The sequence below is a fragment of the Neoarius graeffei genome, chromosome 23 (genome assembly GCF_027579695.1).
Source record: "Neoarius graeffei isolate fNeoGra1 chromosome 23, fNeoGra1.pri, whole genome shotgun sequence".
Lineage (NCBI taxonomy): Eukaryota > Metazoa > Chordata > Actinopteri > Siluriformes > Ariidae > Neoarius > Neoarius graeffei.
Window position 1 is genome coordinate 42,891,050 of NC_083591.1, and position 19,990 is coordinate 42,911,039.

General features: G+C 42.6%; 1 protein-coding gene across 4 annotated transcripts in view; it reads right to left on the reverse strand.

Annotated features, from left to right (window-relative positions):
• LOC132871743 (CUGBP Elav-like family member 5) overlaps window positions 1-19,990 on the reverse strand; it is a 472,273-nt gene that overhangs the window by 74,043 nt on the left and 378,240 nt on the right. For 2 of the 4 annotated variants that reach the window (XM_060906214.1, XM_060906212.1), the window contains exons 4-5: window positions 9,840-9,968; window positions 1,188-1,267 (exon numbers count right to left, since the gene is read on the reverse strand). In XM_060906214.1, coding sequence (XP_060762197.1) covers window positions 1,188-1,267; window positions 9,840-9,968 — 209 coding nt within the window. The remainder of the gene's footprint in view (window positions 1-1,187; window positions 1,268-9,839; window positions 9,969-19,990) is intronic. The other 2 variants (XM_060906211.1, XM_060906213.1) reach the window with 1 other exon arrangement.

Sequence of the window (19,990 nt, forward strand, 5' to 3'; positions counted from 1 at the left end):
TAGCGCTGTCGCCTCACAGCAAGAAGGTCCGGGTTTGAGCCCCGTGGCCGGCGAGGGCCTTTCTGTGTGGAGTTTGCATGTTCTTCCCGTGTCCGCGTGGGTTTCCTCCGGGTGCTCCGGTTTCCCCCACAGTCCAAAGACATGCAGGTTAGGTTAACTGGTGACTCTAAATTGGCCGTAGGTGTGAATGTGAGTGTGAATGGTTGTCTGTGTCTATGTGTCAGCCCTGTGATGACCTGGCGACTTGTCCAGGGTGTACCCCGCCTTTTGCCCGTAGTCAGCTGGGATAGGCTCCAGCTCGCCTGCGACCCTGTAGAACAGGATAAAGCGGCTAGAGATAATGAGATGAGATGAGACTCTGCTCAACCAAATTTTGCGGTGCGGTCTGAAATGGAAATGCAAATGAGGTCAGCCACAAAAATAACAGTGTCCACGCTTTTCTAGCGCTAACTTTTCACTGCGCGTCTTTAGTAAATCCTGATAGTAGTGTTTCAATGCTAAAGGAGGTTTTGGCGCAAAGCGTTAACCTTAAACCTGAGCCACAGTGTAAAAGTAATGACTGGTTTACGCAGCAACCGAACAGTTTGGAAACGCTGCCCGTGTAAGAATAAACCTGAAAAAGAAAAAAAATAAATAAATCTGTTCAGTTGTTAAATTCCGTCAATAAACATTTAAAATGGTATGCGCATAAATGATAACTGAATACATTTGCTACATCTCTATTCTCTCTCTGACACATCCCTTGTTCATGTTTTCGCTCTTTTCTCTGTTTTTAATCCGCAGGCAGTGTTTATTTATTCATTCTTATACAGAAAGGATTTCTTTCATTTTCTCCATCCACCTCCCTCTTCCCCCTTCACACAAATGAAGAATTCATCAGTTATGTGCACAGAGGGGAGGTAAAGAGGAGGATTTCTCCAGAGTGGTGTTTGGGGGGGGCAGATTGGGACGGGGAAAGAGAGGCGTGATGAGAGGACAGGAGAAGGGGAAGGAGAGGATGATGGAGAGGGAAAAAGCCTCATAGTGGAGCAGGAGATCGGGGAGCTCATTTGCACTTAGACTGACGTCAGTGCAAGAGCAGGAACACATGAGAGTCACTGTTCTGGAGCTTGAAGGTTTATGAACATGGAATGACCTACTGTTCACGTGTGTGTGTGTGTGTGTGTGTGGAAGTAAGGTATACTCACAGGCATGGTCTGACTCCCATGGAGGCCACTGATTGCTGACTGAGCCTCGGTGTGTGTGGAGAACTTAACAAAGGCACATCCTGCAGGACACACACAAACGCAGAGCACCCCAAAATCAGCATCTATTCACAATAAATATATTCATATATGCAAAGTATATTTGGGACAAGGATGAAATATGCGTGTGTGTTTGTTTTTTGCATCATTTCAGAGAAAAATATTAATATTCATAAATATTACATAATATCATTCCACTTTTACTTGTCTCTTGTCTTATAGCTGTTGACGGGAAAATATTACAGCAACACTTTATTTGAATGATACCTACATTGGTCCTTCATAACACATAAGCCTTGTGTAAATATTTTGTCTCGTAATGCTGTCGGGCTTCTGTCCAAACTCCTGAGGTGACAAAGGGCCTCATTTATCAAGCTGCATATGAATACGTTTATTTGTAAATCGTTCACTGGGACATTTATACAAGAAATACTGCATGCTTTTCCTGAATTTGGACAGCACACCGAGTATGAAATACCTAGGAGTTTGGATCCCTCTTTGAGCTGGAATCATTTCAGATAATTGACTACCTGTGCTCTAAAATCAGCGAGAGATTAGGGACATTGGGACGTTTCAGAAAAGACATTGATGTCAAGACCAGCAAGATGATCTTTAACACCTTGGTTTTACCTGTCTTCGAGTACTGTGATGTGGTCTGGTTGGAAAGGCTCGACCGTTTGCAGAAAAGAGGCGCACATTTGATACTGAAGAAGAAAATTCGGGATGAATGTTCTAAAGTCCTTTTCAGAAAAATAAACTGGGGTCCTATTGTTGAAAGATGGAAAATTTAACAAATGTCTGATGGTGTACGAATGTATGAATGGACTTCTACCAGAATGCCTATGTAAAACCTCATCTCATTATCTGTAGCCGCTTTATCCTGTTCTACAGGGTCGCAGGCAAGCTGGAGCCTATCCCAGCTGACTACGGGCGAAAGGCGGGGTACACCCTGGACAAGTCGCCAGGTCATCACAGGGCTGACACATAGACACAGACAACCATTCACACTCAGATTCACACCTACGGTCAATTTAGAGTCACCAGTTAACCTAACCTGCATGTCTTTGGACTGTGGGGGAAACCGGAGCACCCGGAGGAAACCCACGCGGACACGGGGAGAACATGCAAACTCCGCACAGAAAGGCCCTCGCCGGCCACGGGGCTCGAACCCGGACCTTCTTGCTGTGAGGCGACAGCGCTAACCACTACACCACCGTGCTGCCGCCTATGTAAAATCTTTGTTAAAAAACAGGCTTGTAGTACTCAGGTCTGACTCGTGCCCTAATTTTAAGGACTCATGACTCGACTCGGACTCGTACATTAACTGCATTCGGACTCGTAAACTCGACTCAGATTTTTCTTTATGTTTTGTAACATGCCATAATAATTTGGCATAGGATATTTATATCTACATTAATTTTTATACTACTTTGTGCAAGAGTGTCACACCTGCGCGCCGGACAGCGTGTGCACCAAGCGAACTCTTGCCCACGCGCTGTAAACGACTCGGACCTGCACAGGATTAAGGCGCAATCACCGCACCTATATAAAAACTGTGAAAACTCACTTACTTTGCGAAGTATTGAGTTGTGCTGCTGACACATTACCGAGCCTTATTTCCTTGTTTGGTTTTCTGATCCCTGATTTCCTGTTTCTTGTCTTTGATTCTGCCGAGTCTACGATAGCCTGTTTTGTGCCTCGCTCGACCTATTGTCTGTTTCACCATTTTACGATTTTGCCTACCGTTCTGGATTGTTTACCCTCTTGACTTGTATTAATAAACACACCTTCTGCACTTACACTACTGTTCAAAAGTTTGGGGTCACTTTGAAATGTCCTTATTTTTGAAAGAAAAGCACTGTTCTTTTCAATGAAGATCACTTTAAACTAATCAGAAATCCACTCTATACATTGCTAATGTGGTAAATGACTATTCTAGCTGCAAATGTGTGGTTTTTGGTGCAATATCTCCATAGGTGTATAGAGGCCCATTTCCAGCAACTCTCACTCCAGTGTTCTAATGGTCCAATGTGTTTGCTCGTTGCCTCAGAAGGCTAATGGATGATTAGAAAACCCTTGTACAATCATGTTAGCACAGCGGAAAACAGTTTAGCTCTTTAGAGAAGCTATAAAACTGACCTTCCTTTGAGCAGATTGAGTTTCTGGAGCATCACATTTGTGGGGTCGATCAAATGCTCAAAATGGCCAGGAAAATGTCTCGACTATATTTTCTATTCATTTTACAACTTATGGTGGGAAATAAAAGTGTGACTTTTCATGGAAAACACAAAATTGTCTGGGTGACCCCAAACTTTTGAACGGTAGTGTACATCCGTCTCCCAACCATCTCTGACAGAATACTTCACGCTCCCTGATAAAGAGAAGCACATTCACCTGTTCATACGTCATGTTCAGGAACAAACTAATGTTAATGGCGCTAAAACAGCCGCCGTCAAATGGTGCGGTTGGAGTCTTGTTCTCGGACTCAACTCGGATCAATATTGGACTCGACTCGAAATTTTTTTTAATGACTTGGACTTGACTCGAGACTGGACTCCGACTCGAGGTTTAGTGACTCGACTACAACACTGTTAAAAATTCCGCCCATAAATATAACACTAGAGCAAAGAACAATATTCATATTGTGAAAATCAACTCAAAATCTGGACACAGGACTTTTGCTTTTTCAGCTGCTGTGATATCTAATTCTCTGCCTGACTATGTTAAAAATGTATGTAACTATGTATGGCGATTCGTATTTATCAGTATGTACGAAGAAGATCTCCATTTACTTTTGGTACGAAAACATTTATACTCTACTCCAAGGGTATCGAATTCTCTGCCTGACTACTGTATATTAAAAACTCTGAGACTACGATGAAATTTAGAATGAACTATTGGAAAGACTTTTCTGGTGTTTAGATATATTTTTTATAACTGGAAGAGAAATTGTAATCATAATAATATGTTTGTCTTATTATACTGTATATTACTTATTTTATTAGTCATATTATATATTTTATGAATTTCATAACGTAGATATAGATTATTATCATAAGGTTATACACATCTCCAATGGAAACCAGCGTCAGCTGAGTGGCTCTTGTGTTTAATAAAGCTATCTATCTATCTAGCTCATGAAGTTATGTATTGTATGATGAGTCTCGCTAACATCATACCTACTGATTCCACCATTTTCAAAACGGACTATGCCATCAAGTTTAAATCGCTCATTTGTTTCAATTTTGCACACATATGAATTTGAAAAGTTTGTAAAACCTGCTGCCTAAAAAAGCAAGCAAATCTACCTATTCAATTAGCAGAAAAGAAATGGCACCCTATAAAAGGAGTCTTTCCTGTGCGAGCTGACACTCTGCAATGGCTGAGCTGCATTGTTGGAAGATTTAGCACATGCTATGCTCATGAGGGTCTTTCAATTCTTTCGATATTTAGTCATCATTTTGTTGTTTGCCTTTTATGGAGTTTTGTGCACACCACTTGATGCACACTTAGTGATTCGCATTTATCAGTATGTATGAAGAAGATCTCCATTTACTTTTGGTACAAAAACATTTATACTCTAGTCCAAGATGGATAAATGAGACTGAAAGTCTGAAGATAGGATGCAGTATGGACAGTATGTTCAGCCAACAAACCAGCAACAGAGTCAACAACATCTCATCTCATCTCATTATCTCATCTCATCTCATTATCTCATCTCATCTCATCTCATTCTCTCTAGCCGCTTTATCCTGTTCTACAGGGTCGCAGGCAAGCTGGAGCCTATCCCAGCTGACTACGGGCGAAAGGCGGGGTACACCCTGGACAAGTCGCCAGGTCATCACAGGGCTGACACATAGACACAGACAACCATTCACACTCACATTCACACCTACGGTCAATTTAGAGTCACCAGTTAACCTAACCTGCATGTCTTTGGACTGTGGGGGAAACCGGAGCACCCGGAGGAAACCCACGCGGACACGGGGAGAACATGCAAACTCCACACAGAAAGGCCGTCGCCGGCCACGGGGCTCGAACCCGGACCTTCTTGCTGTGAGGCGACAGTGCTAACCACTACACCACTGTACCACCGAGTCAACAACATGTAACGTAAATTCAGTGGATCTTATCTTATCTTAACAATCCATGTGAGTGGACACCTGGCGTTTATGGCATGTTGTTGAAAGAGATATGAACCTAATATGACATTTTGGAGAACTGAGAACCTGTTGATGGGCTTTCAAAATTTGTTATAAGGAAGACTACAAACTTTATTGTATAATATCTAGAATAGGGGTTCTCAACCTTTTCTACTTTAAGGCCCACCTATTCATACATGTATTTATTCCACTTGAAAAGTGTACGGCAAACCAGCTACCAGATTTGGGGCACTATGACATCCTGAACTATTTAGTATTTGGCTTCAAACTTGAAAAAATTTCACGGCCCACTAGATGGCACTTCACAGCCCATTAGTGGTTAAGAAACGCTGATCGAGAATATAGTTATAGTGTTGTCATGGAGAGAACAAGACACGTCATGTTAGAAGTTTGTGCATAAATAAATTCAATATGAACTATGAAATAATGTTCAGTCTTGAGAGAGAGAGAGAGAGAGAGAGATCATACACCACTTCTCAGGCAATCACATCTTTTAAGCACAGTCTGACCTCACTGACATGCACTGGTTTTTGTGTGTGTGTGTGTGTGTGAGTGAGTGAGTGAGTGAGTGAGTGAGTGAGTGAGTGACAGACAGAAAGAGAGAGAGAGAGAGAGGCAGAGAGAAAGAGACAGGCAGAGACAGAAAAAGAGTGAGAGAGAGGCAGAGAGAGCAAGAGAGAGATAAAGACCGAGAGAGACAAAGAAAGAGACACAGAGAGAGAGAAAGAGTGAGAGAGAAATAGAGAGCGAGAGAGACAGAGAGAGAGAGAGAGAGGCAGAGACAGAGGGAGAGACAGGTGCAGAGGCAGAGAGAGAGAGAAAAGAGTGAGAGGGAGACAGAGGCAGAGAGAGGAAGATAAAGACAGAGAGAGAGAGACAAAGAAAGAGGCAGAGAGAGAGGGGGGGATGGCATTTGAATGATCCTGGTGTCCCACTGAGATGCAGTCACTCAGGAATGGATTCTGCCACTTTAGTGTCAAGGCCTTCTGTCAAACGCTCCCACGCTGGAACATCAACCTGACATGCTTGTGCGTGTTTGTGTGTGTATGTGTGTGTGTGCGCGTGTGTATACAAATACATGCGTTTGGGAGAAAGAGAGTAAGAGCATCTATCTGTGAGTGCATATATCATATGTGTTTTATATTAGGCCGTGTGTGTGTGTGTGTGTGTGTGTGTGTAGACAGGCTGAGAGAATAAAACCGAACGTTTAAATGACAGCCCAGCTGGAGTCCATCCACATGCGGCAGGTTTTTGTGTTCAGAGGAATCAATTGTTTCGCTTAGTGCAGATCAAGTGTTTCGCTTTGGCTCTGAAATCCTCCAAACAATCTGAAATCAAAGCGTAAACTAAGTTTCTCATCGACACGCTCTTTTTTAGGCTATTCATAGAGCACATTTTATCCATAAAATCCGGCTCAGTGTGCTTTAGAGGGTGAATAGTTTTATAATATGAATAGTTTATTGTATGTACTGCAACAAAGTGAGAATTAAATGTGCTGTGGTCACAACGTTCAAACATTTACTCATAACTAATCACACAATATTGGTGAGCTCAGAGAAGTTTAGCTAATAGAGTAACATTCTTTTTTTTTTAACGAGTCTAGGGCATTGCATCAAGCGCACAAGTACCTTTATAAAATGTTTTAACGATATGAGCAATGACATCAGTTTATCAGTTTTACAGTATTACTTTTTCACGGGGGGCAGCACGGTGGTGTAGTGGTTAGCGCTGTTGCCTCACAGCAAGAAGGTCCGGGTTCGAGCCCCGTGGCCGGCGAGGGCCTTTCTGTGCGGAGTTTGCATGTTCTCCCCGTGTCCGCGTGGGTTTCCTCCGGGTGCTCCGGTTTCCCCCACAGTCCAAAGACATGCGGTTAGGTTAACTGGTGACTCTAAATTGGCCGTAGGTGTGAATGTGAGTGTGAATGGTTGTCTGTGTCTATTGGCCCTTTTCCACTACCCTTTTTCAGCTCACTTTAGCCCGACACGGCTCGCGTTTCGACTATCTAAGAACAGCACGACTCAGCTCGCTTCAGCCCTGCTCAGCCCCCAAAACTCGCACGGTTTTGGAGTGGGGCTGAAGCGAGCCAAACCGAGCTGAGTGGGGCTAGGGGCGTGAGCAGACACTCCCCTGTGCACTGATTAGTGAGGAGGAGTGTCCTCACATGCCCACACACGCCCCGCGAGCACGCTGGGATCTGTAAACACCGTAAACCCGGAAGAAGAAGAATTACGAATTACGAGAATTTCTGAAGCCTTATGCGCCTCGCCTCATCTATACGCTCTTGCCAGTATCTGTTGGCGTTGTCGGTGACAACAAGCCACAGCACCAAGACCAGCAACACTAACGACTCCATGTCCTCCATGTTTATTGTTTACTCTCCGGGTTGTGAGACTACCGCTTAAAAGGTCACTGATGTCACTGTTTGCGCCGCCTAACGACATCACGTGACGTCCACCCACTTTCGCTAACTCCACCCAATTTGTCCACCCACTTCCAGCCAGCACGGTTCAGCGCGGTTGTAGTCGAAATGCAACTCTAACAGCCCCGCTCAGCTCGACTCAGCCCAACTCAGCACCGCACGGCTCAGCCCGACTCAGCCGCGTTGGTAGTGGAAAAGCGGCATATGTGTCAGCCCTGTGATGACCTGGCGACTTGTCCAGGGTGTACCCCGCCTTTCGCCCGTAGTCAGCTGGGATAGGCTCCAGCTTGCCTGCGACCCTGTAGAACAGGATAAAGCGGCTACAGATAATGAGATGAGATGAGACTTTTTCACGGCAGAACCAAAAGTCCAGGGGTTGGAGCTGGATCTGATCCAACTGCTCCTATAATCTTTACTCGAAAACGAAGCCATAATCCCTAACCCACACAATGCTGTACAACACCTTTAACATGCCCATCCAGCCTGAAACACAGTTTCTCAGTTGTCTCCACCCCCTGGACTTTTGGCTTGACTCCGCCCAGGTAGGAGGAGCTGAATCAGGCCTGACTCTACCCCATGAACTTTTCGCTCTCCAGTGCCGGGTACTTGGCATTTTTTGATAAGCTTGAAAATGTCCTTCAACTCCATAATACCTTTCATGTGCATAAACATGCAGCTCAATACAGCTTTATAGTATATCGGAAAAAACTTTGACACAACTGTGCGATTTTATACGACACTATACAACCCTACTGTTGATTATTTTCCTATAACACTACATTCTGAAGTGTTTTCCCCCCTCTTTTACGACAACGATTTCACTTCATTAAAGAACAACATGTCATACTTTTATCCATTTATAGTTACACTGAATGTTGTGGAACATCCACAAAACAAGTTTTCACGTATCTTATAGCAGCACTGGTCCCTTTTTTTTTTCGAATACAAATCTGTGTGTCTGTTGTTACCAGTGGCGAACCGTTACTATTAGAGCTGGGACTTGAGCTCAGCCAAAACTTAGCCAGACACACCAAAAAAGCAACAGGGCAAAGGATTTTGCAAGGGATTAGCGGCAGGCTGCCAGGTCGCTCTGTTGTGTGTCGTTGTCAACGTTTATTTTAAAAGTAACTAAGTAAATTACACGGGGAAATGAATACTTAAGTCTGAGTGAAAAATCCTGTAGCGAGCGTGCAGCGTGGAAGAAGAGCTTGGAGACAGAAATCTTAGTTTCTCAGTCGTTAGCCTGTGCTCTCGATAGATAGCACTGGCTTGACCACTTTATTAGCGTTCACTAACACTACTGATAAATGCTACACCAGCTGGAAGGTGACTTCACTGCTGTGCTGACGGCGCCGACTCGCAGTTAAGCACACGTTGGGCTTCGAGAAGGCCAAGGGCGATACATTTTTGGTCCCTCTCACTATAAATCAAAATCTGATTGGTTAATTCATTTGTCACTTCCAACAATAAAAATACACTGCCATGGCCTTCTGTCCTGGCAGTGAAGTCCTAACCAATGAGTGAGCCAGCTCTAAACTCTTCTCAGCCTAGAGACAACAAACAAAAAAAGAAATCTCATTGGATCTACATCTATTTTAATGTTTTCAGGACAGTAACCCTTTCATTTCTGAAGCAAATTTGATAGAAAATGAGGCAAATTAGAATGAGAAGAGAATAAAAATAATGAAATTATGAAAGAATGAAAGAAATGAAATATAGCATTTGAAATACTGACATGTTTGGGCCTTCTCTGAAGGCGTAGAAGGACCTGAGACGGTTCTCCTCTGGTTGTTACCATAGAAACAATAACGTATTAAATCAAACACGTTGATATACACCTGCGAGTTGTGTTGTCGCTAGAAGTACGATACCAAGTTGCTGGTACAAGAAATGAATCAACACCTTCTAACCAATCAGAATCGAGATCAAGAACAGCATCATGGTATAAACAGGTACAACACACACAAATATAGTATATCTACTACATGACTTAAGACAGGAACCTCTTCTCACCTTTGCTGTTTCCGTCAGGACCCCTCAATACGGTGCACTCTTCAATCACTCCATAAGGCTCGAAAAGGCGGTACACATCCTCCTCTGTCTGCTGCTTGTTCAGCATACCGACAAACAGCTTCCTGTCCTCTGAAACACAACAGAGTAAAACATGTCTGTCATGATTTCCGTCCTGTCACTTCCACCTTCTGGTTATGCTTTACAGTACATTACATTTCTTCATTTAGCTGTCTAAGCATCTAGCTGTTCAAGGACTGGGCAGACATACAAGGGCTGCAGATGCTAGTAACCAGAAGTTAGTGCAGGATAGTTGTAAGAAAAAAAGAGGGAGCAAAAACTAACACTAATCAACAGGATGTCAGCAAATACTGTTCAACCAGCAATCCTTCGCCTCCTCACTGGAACATCGGCTATAATAGGAGTAATAATGAAGCGCTAGAAGTACCTGAGTCAGAAAACTGTGCCTATTAACGCACACACACAAGCTACATCTCACAGTACTTCTGTACCAATTAAAGCCCCTCAATGTGCTGTCATGACTCATGCTCACACTTGGGCCTCTCACTTTCCTGAATCTCCCACCAGTTAAAGTAGTATCTTGCAAATGCGAGTCTCCAGTCATTAATACATGATCGTAACACACTATTCCCAAATAATATTCATGAACATTATATTACCTTACATTACATTAACTGCATTTAGCAGACACTCTTATCCAGAGCGATGTACAACATACCTAGAGCAGCCTGGGGAGCAGTTGGGGTTTCGATGCCTTGCTCAAGGGCACTTCAGCCATTCCTGCTGGTCCAGGGAACCAAACCAGCGACCTTTTGGTCCTAAAGCTGCTTCTCTAACCATTAGGCCATGGCTTCCCCATGTTGTAAGCTTGCATGTACTTCAAAAAGATTGCACTTCTCTATTAAACTATATATACAGTACCAGTCAAAAGTTTGGAAACACCTTCAAATTCGATTTTTTAATTTTTTTTCCCACATTGTAAATTAATACTGAAGTCACCCAGACTATGCAGCAACACGGAAGGAATCATTTAGTAAACTTTAAAATGCTAATCAAACCAAAATATGTTTTAGATTGGGCGGCACGGTGGTGTAGTGGTTAGCGCTGTCGCCTCACAGCAAGAAGGTCCGGGTTTGAGCCCCGTGGCCGGCGAGGGCCTTTCTGTGCGGAGTTTGCATGTTCTCCCCGTGTCCGTGTGGGTTTCCTCCGGGTGCTCCGGTTTCCCCCACAGTCCAAAGACATGCAGGTTAGGTTAACTGGTGACTCTAAATTGACCGTAGGTGTGAATGTGAATGGTTGTCTGTGTCTATGTGTCAGCCCTGTGATGACCTGGCGACTTGTCCAGGGTGTATCCCGCCTTTCGCCCGTAGTCAGCTGGGATAGGCTCCAGCTTGCCTGCGACCCTGTAGAACAGGATAAAGCGGCTAGAGATAATGAGATGAGAGATGTTTTAGATTTTAGATTCTTCAAAGTAGGCACCTTTTGCTTTGATTACAGCTTGACATTCTCTCAATCAGCTTCATGAGGTAATCACTCGAAATGGTTTTCCAACAGTCTTGAAGGAGTTCCCAGAGGTGCCGAGTACTCACTCGTTGGCTGCTTTGCCTTCACTCTGCGGTCCAACTCATCCCAAACTTTTTCAGACTGACTGACCTTCATTTCTTAAAGTAATGATGGACTGTCGTTTTTCTTTGCTTAGTTGAGTAGTTCTTGGCATAACATAGATTAGAACAGTACTCAAATAGGGCCATTCACTGTATACCAACTCTACCTCTTCACAACACAACTGATGGTCTCAAACACATTAAGAGGTCAAGAAATTCAAGAAATTAACTCTTGACAAGGCACAGCTGTAAACTGAAAGCCATTCCAGGTGACTACCTCGTAAAGCTGACTGACAAAATGCCAAGATGTGCAAAGCTGTCATCTAAGCAAAAGGTGCCTACTTTGAAGAATCTAAAATATAAAACATATTCTGGTTTGATTAACACTTTTTTGTTTACCAAATAATTCCATATATATTTCTTCATAATGCCGATGACTTTAGTATTAATCTACAATTCAGAAAATTTTTAAATAATGAAAAACCACTGAATTAGAGGCATTTCCAAACTTTTGACTGGTACTGTATATACACAGTACGTATACACTGTACACTCACTGGACACTTAATAAAAACACCTACATTTGCACATTCATGCAATTATCTGATCAGCCAAACAAATGGCAGCAGTAAAATGCACAAAATCATCCAGATACAGTGCAAGAGCTTGGGTTAAATATCAAAATTGGTGGAAAATAATCTGATCTCAGTGACCGTGGCATGGTTGTTGGTGCCAGACAGGCTGAGTATTTACAAAGCTGATGATCTCCTGGGATGTAACGCAAAACATCCAGTTCTGGAGCCAGAAACATCTTGTTTATGAGAGAGGCTGGTTTCTATCTTACAGGAAGTCTACGGTAAGTTCAATCACCACTGTTTAAAACCGTGGTAAGCAGAAAAGCATTTCAGAATGCACAACTTTCAGGCAGATAGGATACAATATATGGTAATCCATCGTGTCCGATGACGACTAGGAAGCATTTAGCTGCACCTCCGTACCTTGCACGGTAAGTCAAGCCATTTATTGTCGTGCCCCCAATAAATGCTTTTCTAGACTTAAGAGCTTCTATTCCGATGGCACGAAAGATTGCGATGATTGGAAAGCTTCAAAGCTGCCCCGCAGTGTCCTCGAACTGGATGGTACTGTTGCTCAATGACTTTGTAAAACTCAGTTAATCCAAGTACCAAGATGCCTTACTCAACCATTGTACTGCAAAAGTGTCTTCTGCTTGAGTAAGTCAGCACCTCCCTGCTGCCAGAGGCGCTCTATTGTCCATAACCTGGACAGGGTCCTTTACCGGGTGCTGTCAGCTGGAGCCAGCTGAGCTCGGGACTCATGTGGGGCAGGGTCATCACTCCCTGTAGCAGTGATATATCACTAATAGTGACATGTCCACTACTCACTACCTAATATAGGCTAGAAAAGCAGAAGACCACACCATGTTCTACTTTTGTCAGCCAAGATCAGGAGTCTGAGGCTACACTGAGGCTACAGTGGGTGCAGATTCACCCCAAACTGGACAGTTGATTAGAAAATCCGATGAATCTCAATTTTTGCTGCCATATGATCGGCTGCTTGGATTAGCACTGGTACAGGTATCTGAGCTAATATCCATCCATCCATCCATCCATCCATCCATCCATCCATCCATTATCTGCAGCCGCTTATCCTGTACAGGGTGGCAGGCAAACTGGAGCCTATCCCAGCTGACTATGGGTGAAAGGCAGGGTACACCCTGGACAAGTCGCCAGGTCATTGCAGTTCTGAGCTAATATGTGATATAAAACTATTTCATCTATGCAACTTCCTTCATTTTTATCATGATATATTATGAACTGTACTTTTAGAATTCATAGGGGGCGGCATGTTGGTGCAGTAGTTAGCACTGTTGCCTCACAGCAAGAAGGTTCTGGGTTCGAGCCCAATGGCTGACGGGGGCCTTTCTGTGTGGAGTTTGAATGTTCTCCCCATGTCTGAGTGGGTTTCCTCTGGGTGCTCTGGTTTCCCCCACAGTCCAAAGACATGCAGTTAAGTTAACTGGCTAATCTAAATTGCCCATAGGTGTGAATGTGTAAGTGTGCAGAAAGGAACCAGCCACCCTACTGCTGCAATTCTGGCCAAGTCAGCCAAACATGGTTCGCCTCAAGTCTGGATCAGGTTTGCCAGTGATGACAATGATGAGGGCTACATGGCATCCACATGATTAGCACTATAAACCTATATAAGCATGTCCATCCATCCATTATCTGTAACCCCTTATCCTGTGCAGGGTCACGGGCAAGCTGGAGCGTATCCCAGCTGACTATGGGCGAGAGGTGGGGTACACCCTGGACAAGTAGCCAGGTTATCGCAGGGCTGACACAGAGACAAACAACCATTCACACTCACATTCACACCTATGGTCAATTTAGAGTCACCAATTAACCTAACCTGCATGTCTTTGGACTGTGGGGGAAACCAGAGCACCCGGAAGAAACACATGTAGACACAGGGAGAACATGCAAACTCCACACACAAAGGCCCCCGTCGGCCACTGGGCTCAAACCCAGAATTGTCTTGCTGTGAGGCGACAATGCTAATCACTACACCACTGTAAACTGGGTAAAATTCGGGTGATCCACATTTTCTCCATGGAAAAGTGTGCATTAGTGTGACATAATGTAGTATTATGACTTTTTCTGGGCTGACAGGTCTTATCTCTAGTCCTGGAGACCCCCTACGGTACCTTGCACAGTTTGATGTTTTCCCAACTGTAGACATGCATGATCCAGCTGATCAGCTAATTATTCAGCCCTTTAATGAGGTGGGCCAGGTGTGTTGAGGGAAGAGAAAACATCAAACTGTGCAGAGCTGGACTGGAGTTAATCTAAGGAATAACACACAACGAGGCATGCAGTTATGTTGCAGTTATTACGCATACCCTGGAGTTAATTATTTTCCAATTCCTCTTATACCACAGGAATTTACCAATACAAACAAATTTTATATTTTAAAGAACGATAAATACTTTGCATACATTTACAGTTACATTGAAAGGGAAATTCTGAGATTTTTTTTTCCACCCATCTAGGCTTTATTTCCTCAGTGATAATAGACTATAGACACTGAATGGGATGCTGCGTCAGAGACCAGAAGAAGAGAAAGGTAAAGCAATGAGTGTAGAAACAGTCATTGACAGTTATTGAGGTAAACAGATACAGGTGTATCTCTGTAGGGATCCGTTCCATGTTGTCAGACACTTATAATAACATTATGAGCCTGTCAGTGGTGAAAACAAGCTGTTTACTTTGATGTGGATGTTTGCCCCATGGAATTACACTGTATAGCTGTTTTGCGGTCGCTCATTATAACGTTGTAACTCAATACTGGACTGATTTCAATCGTTTTTGTCCTTAGTAAAAATTTGGACCCAAAAAGATGAGAAAATAGGACCCAGGCTAAAAAATACAGGAGTTACCCTTTAAAACTTGGGAACATAGTTAAAAAAAAATCCTGTTAACACTTTACCTCGGACAGTTATAAAGCATTGACATTGGAGACTCCTTCCAAAAAATGTTATATAAACATTTCCTGACAGAAAACGTCACTATATCTATAACTACCGGTAAAATGATCTGCCTGATCCATCCTCATGCCCTACTTCTGGTTGGAGTTCTCTTCACGTCAATCCAGTGCAGGATGGCTCCAAATGGACAGTCTAAAGGTACACTTAGAAGATGGCTTTGGACACTTACAGTTTTGCTACGATGGCTTAAGTCTACAATTGCCATGATAACTTTAGGACTGCACAGGGGCGATTCTAGCATCTGATCTTTGGGGGTGCTTAGCCCCCAGAGCTGACAGAGGCACCTGGCTTGAATGACAGTGTTTCCACGTTTATTCCGCATTTAGACTAGACTTAACTAGACAAGAAGACTAGACTAGACAAGACTAGACTTATGCAATGTTTTAACAGAAGCTGACCCAATAAACTATGATATCTACACATTTACAACCACTGACACAAATATTTACGTTATATTTTTAACTAAACAAGACCTACTACTGCATTTGTAATGTTGGAGCTATTCATTTTGAACAGTGGTAATTGTTAATTAATGTGTTATTGTGTATTGTGTAATAATAGTGTGTATTATTATGATTTTACATTAGTTTACATTAGTTTATATTTTTTGTTGATAAGCATGATAAGCATGATAAGAATGATAAAGCAAACGTAAACGCTATGTTACATTAAATAAAATTGACTAACACACGGTGGTCTAGCACCGTAGCACTTGTACAGCTGTGCACAAAAGTATCTCGATATGGATGATAAATGTCGTTTTTATCATTCTGTTCATAGACCAGGGAACATCAATATTGCATTATGCATATTATTGTGTTGTGTTTAACAATTGTAACTCCAGTCCGTACCTTCACATCTCGCTATGCCAGTAATACTCAGGTGCTACTTCGAGTTCCTCATCGGCGTGGAATCCAGTTAAAAAAAACACCATGTCGTAGCAAGCACTTGCGCGTACAGGCAACCCAATCAGAGGGGATGCAAGGAGGAGAGGTATTTTACTGGTCATAGAACTATCACGTAACAGGTGAATTCAAGAACACACACACGCCCGCGCACACATTCATTGCTCAGTGCGCAAGGGCACTTATTTCTGAAAATTACGTCCAAAAGCAGTGTTTTTGAGGGTGCTGAGCTAGGGGGTGCTGAGCTCGTTTTTGGGGGTGCTTGAGCACCCCCAAAAATAGGCTAAACACGCCCCTGGGACTGCAGTTGTCATGAACAGTCTTACACTCAAGTCTCCATGACTGAACAGCTGATAACTTCAACAAAATAGAATTCATGTTAAAACTATAATGAATTTCCCGGTTACATAATTGCACTTTTTGACCATATAGGACACACTTATAGAAGTGAGTTATTTATAATCATGCTATCTGTTCTCACCCAAATGAGGATGAGTTCCTTTTTGAGTCTGGTTCTTCTCAAGGTTTCTTCCTCATGTCCTCTCAGGGAGTTTTTCCTTGCTACCGTTACCTCAGGCTTGCTCATTAGGGATAAATAAATTTATTATGGATAAATATATTAGTTAATATGTTTAAAACCTTTATTTTCCTGTAAAGCTACTTTGGGACAATGTCTATTGTTAAAAGCGTGATACAAATACACTGACTTGACTCGACTATATCAGCAATATGAACACTTTTATCTAACCTGTTTATACAGAGTGTCCGCTTGCTCTTAGAGTGTCAGAGCTGCTGTTATAGACAATAAATCAACAAATTTTCAGTGCTGTGTTATAAAACAACCAAACAAATGCATTTTGTTTCTTTGTAAGTCAGGTTTGTTTGTGATAATGTAGCCTAACTTCATATTTTGGCTGATACGATTTTTACAAATAACTACAAGAACAAACTTACATATGTTTGACTTGGCTATTAAATAAAGTATTTTTTTATTTTATTTATTTTACTATTTTATATTACTGTTTAAGATTTCCAAAGTTATGGCAACCTCATGACACTGTAAGACAGTTTTGTATAGTTTCTTTAGCCCTGATAACCTCTGCCAACTTTGTTGAAGGAGGTTCTGTTTTCACCTCCATTTGCTTGTTTGTCTGTTCCCAATGTAACTCAAAAAGTAGTGAACATATTTTTGATGAAATTGGAGTAAAGATGGGCCATGGGCTAAGGAACAATTGATTAGATTTTAATGCAAATCCAGATATGTATGTGGATCCAAGATCCAGATATGTATGTGGATCCAATTTTTTTTTTAACTTTTCCCAATGTAACTCAAAAAGTAGTGAACGGATTTGGATGAAATTTGGAGGAAAGGTGAGCCATGGGCTAAGGAACAATTGATTAGATTTTAATGCAAATCCAGATATGCATGTAGATCCATGATCCAGATATGTATGTGGATCCAGTATTTATTTTTTTAACTTTTCCCAATGTAGCTCAAAAAGTAGTGAATGGATTTGGATGAAATTTGGAGGAAAAGTAGGCCATGGGCCAAGGAACAATTAATTAGATTTTGATGCAAATCCAAATATGTGGCTCTAGCACGTGCCCTTCTAGTTTATTTAGTTTAGCTGTTGATCATGACAATCACATTATCATGTTATGACTCTGACAAAAAGTCGGTTGTGGCGGCACGGTGGTGTAGTGGTTAGCGCTGTCGCCTCACAGCAAGAAGGTCCGGGTTCGAGCCCCGTGGCTGGAGAGGGCCTTTCTGTGTGGAGTTTGCATGTTCTCCCCGTGTCCGCGTGGGTTTCCTCCGGGTGCTCCGGTTTCCCCCACAGTCCAAAGACATGCAGGTTAGGTTAACTGGCGACTCTAAACCATAGGTGTGAGTGTGAATGGTTGTCTGTGTCTATGTGTCAGCCCTGTGATGACCTGGCGACTTGTCCAGGGTGTACCCCGCCTTTCGCCCGTAGTCAGCTGAGATAGGCTCCAGCTTGCCTGCGACCCTGTAGAACAGGATAAAGCGGCTAGAGATAATAAGATGAGATGAGATAAGTGGTCTTTATGACCAGTTGTCATGACAGGCTTCAAGCTGTTATGTATCACTATCAACTCCCAAATTTTTTTTTGGTTTTTTTTGCTTATTCCAGGTGTAGACCAGCATCAATCCTAATACAACACGTACAGACTTTTAATATAGACTTCCATTATTCATGACCGACATTAGCTTAGCAACTGCAGCGTAAAATTATTGACAGATGTTCCAGAGACGAAAGATGTTTTGGTTCACCAATGAAGTTTGGTAGAAGAAGTGCAGTAATATAAGTTGCCTAAGACTAGGATACAAAAAACAAGTACAGATTCAAAAAGGCTAAGTATAATGGACGTGATAAATTCAAGCTGCTGCTGAGACAAAAGGACAGCTGGACGATTTGGGAGCTGGATTTCTAATTCTCTATTTGCAGAATGGAACAGATTGTCCAGCAATTCTCACTATCAACAGAAACTAAGCCATCGTTCTTACCAAACAAGAGCATGGCAAATTGCATTCTCACTATGTTCTAGTCAAGAATGACAGTTAAATACAGGGTTCAGACTTTTTTTTTTTTTGCACCATTTGGGAACTACAACACTTCCTAACCCTCCTAATCCAGGACTGAAGCAAAAATAGGAAATTTGGTGTGAGGCCTGGTCGAGCAAGGAGCAGGATTGAGTCAGAGGCTTGAGAACAGAGGAAGCGTGCCATACTGGCGACAGAGGGACGGAGGGAGGAGGAGAAAGGGTCTGCTGGCGGGAGGTAAAAGAGTGAGAGAAAGCTCTAATCTTGGTAGAAAGCACATGGCACAGGCCACCTGCCAAATCAATCAGAGCTGACCTACAATAGCGGCTTCACACAAACCCCACATTTTGGTCACAAACTGTGAGAGAGAGAAAATGTTGGTATGTTTGCCAGAGCAGCTCTGAATAAACCTCCTATCCTTCCCTTTTCATGTACCCAGCGTGTGTTGTGGGGAATTTGTGCGCCCACTGTGAGTGAAAAAATTGGCACCTCATCAGTAAGGACATGCTGATTAGGGAGTGGTTTTTTGTTTGTTTGTTTGTTTGTTGTTGTTGTTTTTTTTTCAACAAGGGCAACGCAATACAATTTTTGTTAAAGCACAATTAAAAAAAAATGCCTTACCACTATTTCAGAGGTGCCAAAATGTGGGGAAAATACCAGATGAAAATAGCAGGAGCACCAGCCAGACAGTACAGCTTTTGCAGCATTAAAAACAAATTACATCTGTAAGAGACCAGGCACATCCTGGCAACGCAATCTAGCCACGTATTAATTCTGACTGGTCAGAAGGTGTTGGTTAAGTTTCTATAAATACAGCTTTGACATTATTTCTAACTGTTAGACAAACCACAGATTTATATGATGGTGTGCTGAATGAAATGAAATTATTTTTTTTTTCGTGCGGAATCCAGACACTCATGAACAGGTAAGAGATTATTTAGAAAAACGATGGTCTTGTGACACCATTAAAAAATAAACCCTCACAATAAAAAAAATTGAAGATTTTCATTTGACTCATTCTTGTATTAAACTAAAGCACTCAGTATCATTTTATAGTAACTCACTCGCAGTGACTTGTCATATTGTTCATATAGTGGCTTTCTCTGTTTAATAAATGTTGTTTTTGGTTTTTTTTTCATTTTTTGGACTGCATTTTTGTCTTCATAAGAAAAAAACCCACACAGGAACCAGCTCTTTAGTGCTGTTATACTGTAATGCCGCTTTTCCACTACAAACGCGGCTGAGCCGTGCCGTGCCGAGTCGAGCTGAGTCGAGCTGAGCGGGGCTGTTGGAGTTGCATTTCGACTACAACCGCGCTGAACCGTGCTGGCTGGAAGTGGGTGGACACATTGGGTGGAGTTAGCGAAAGTGGGTGGACGTCACGTGATGTCGTTAAGCAGCGCAAACAGTGACATCAGTGACAGTGGCGGAACAAGTCAGAGCCGGGCCGGGGGCGGGGCAAATGACCGGGCCCTTTATTAAAGCTTATCATAACATCA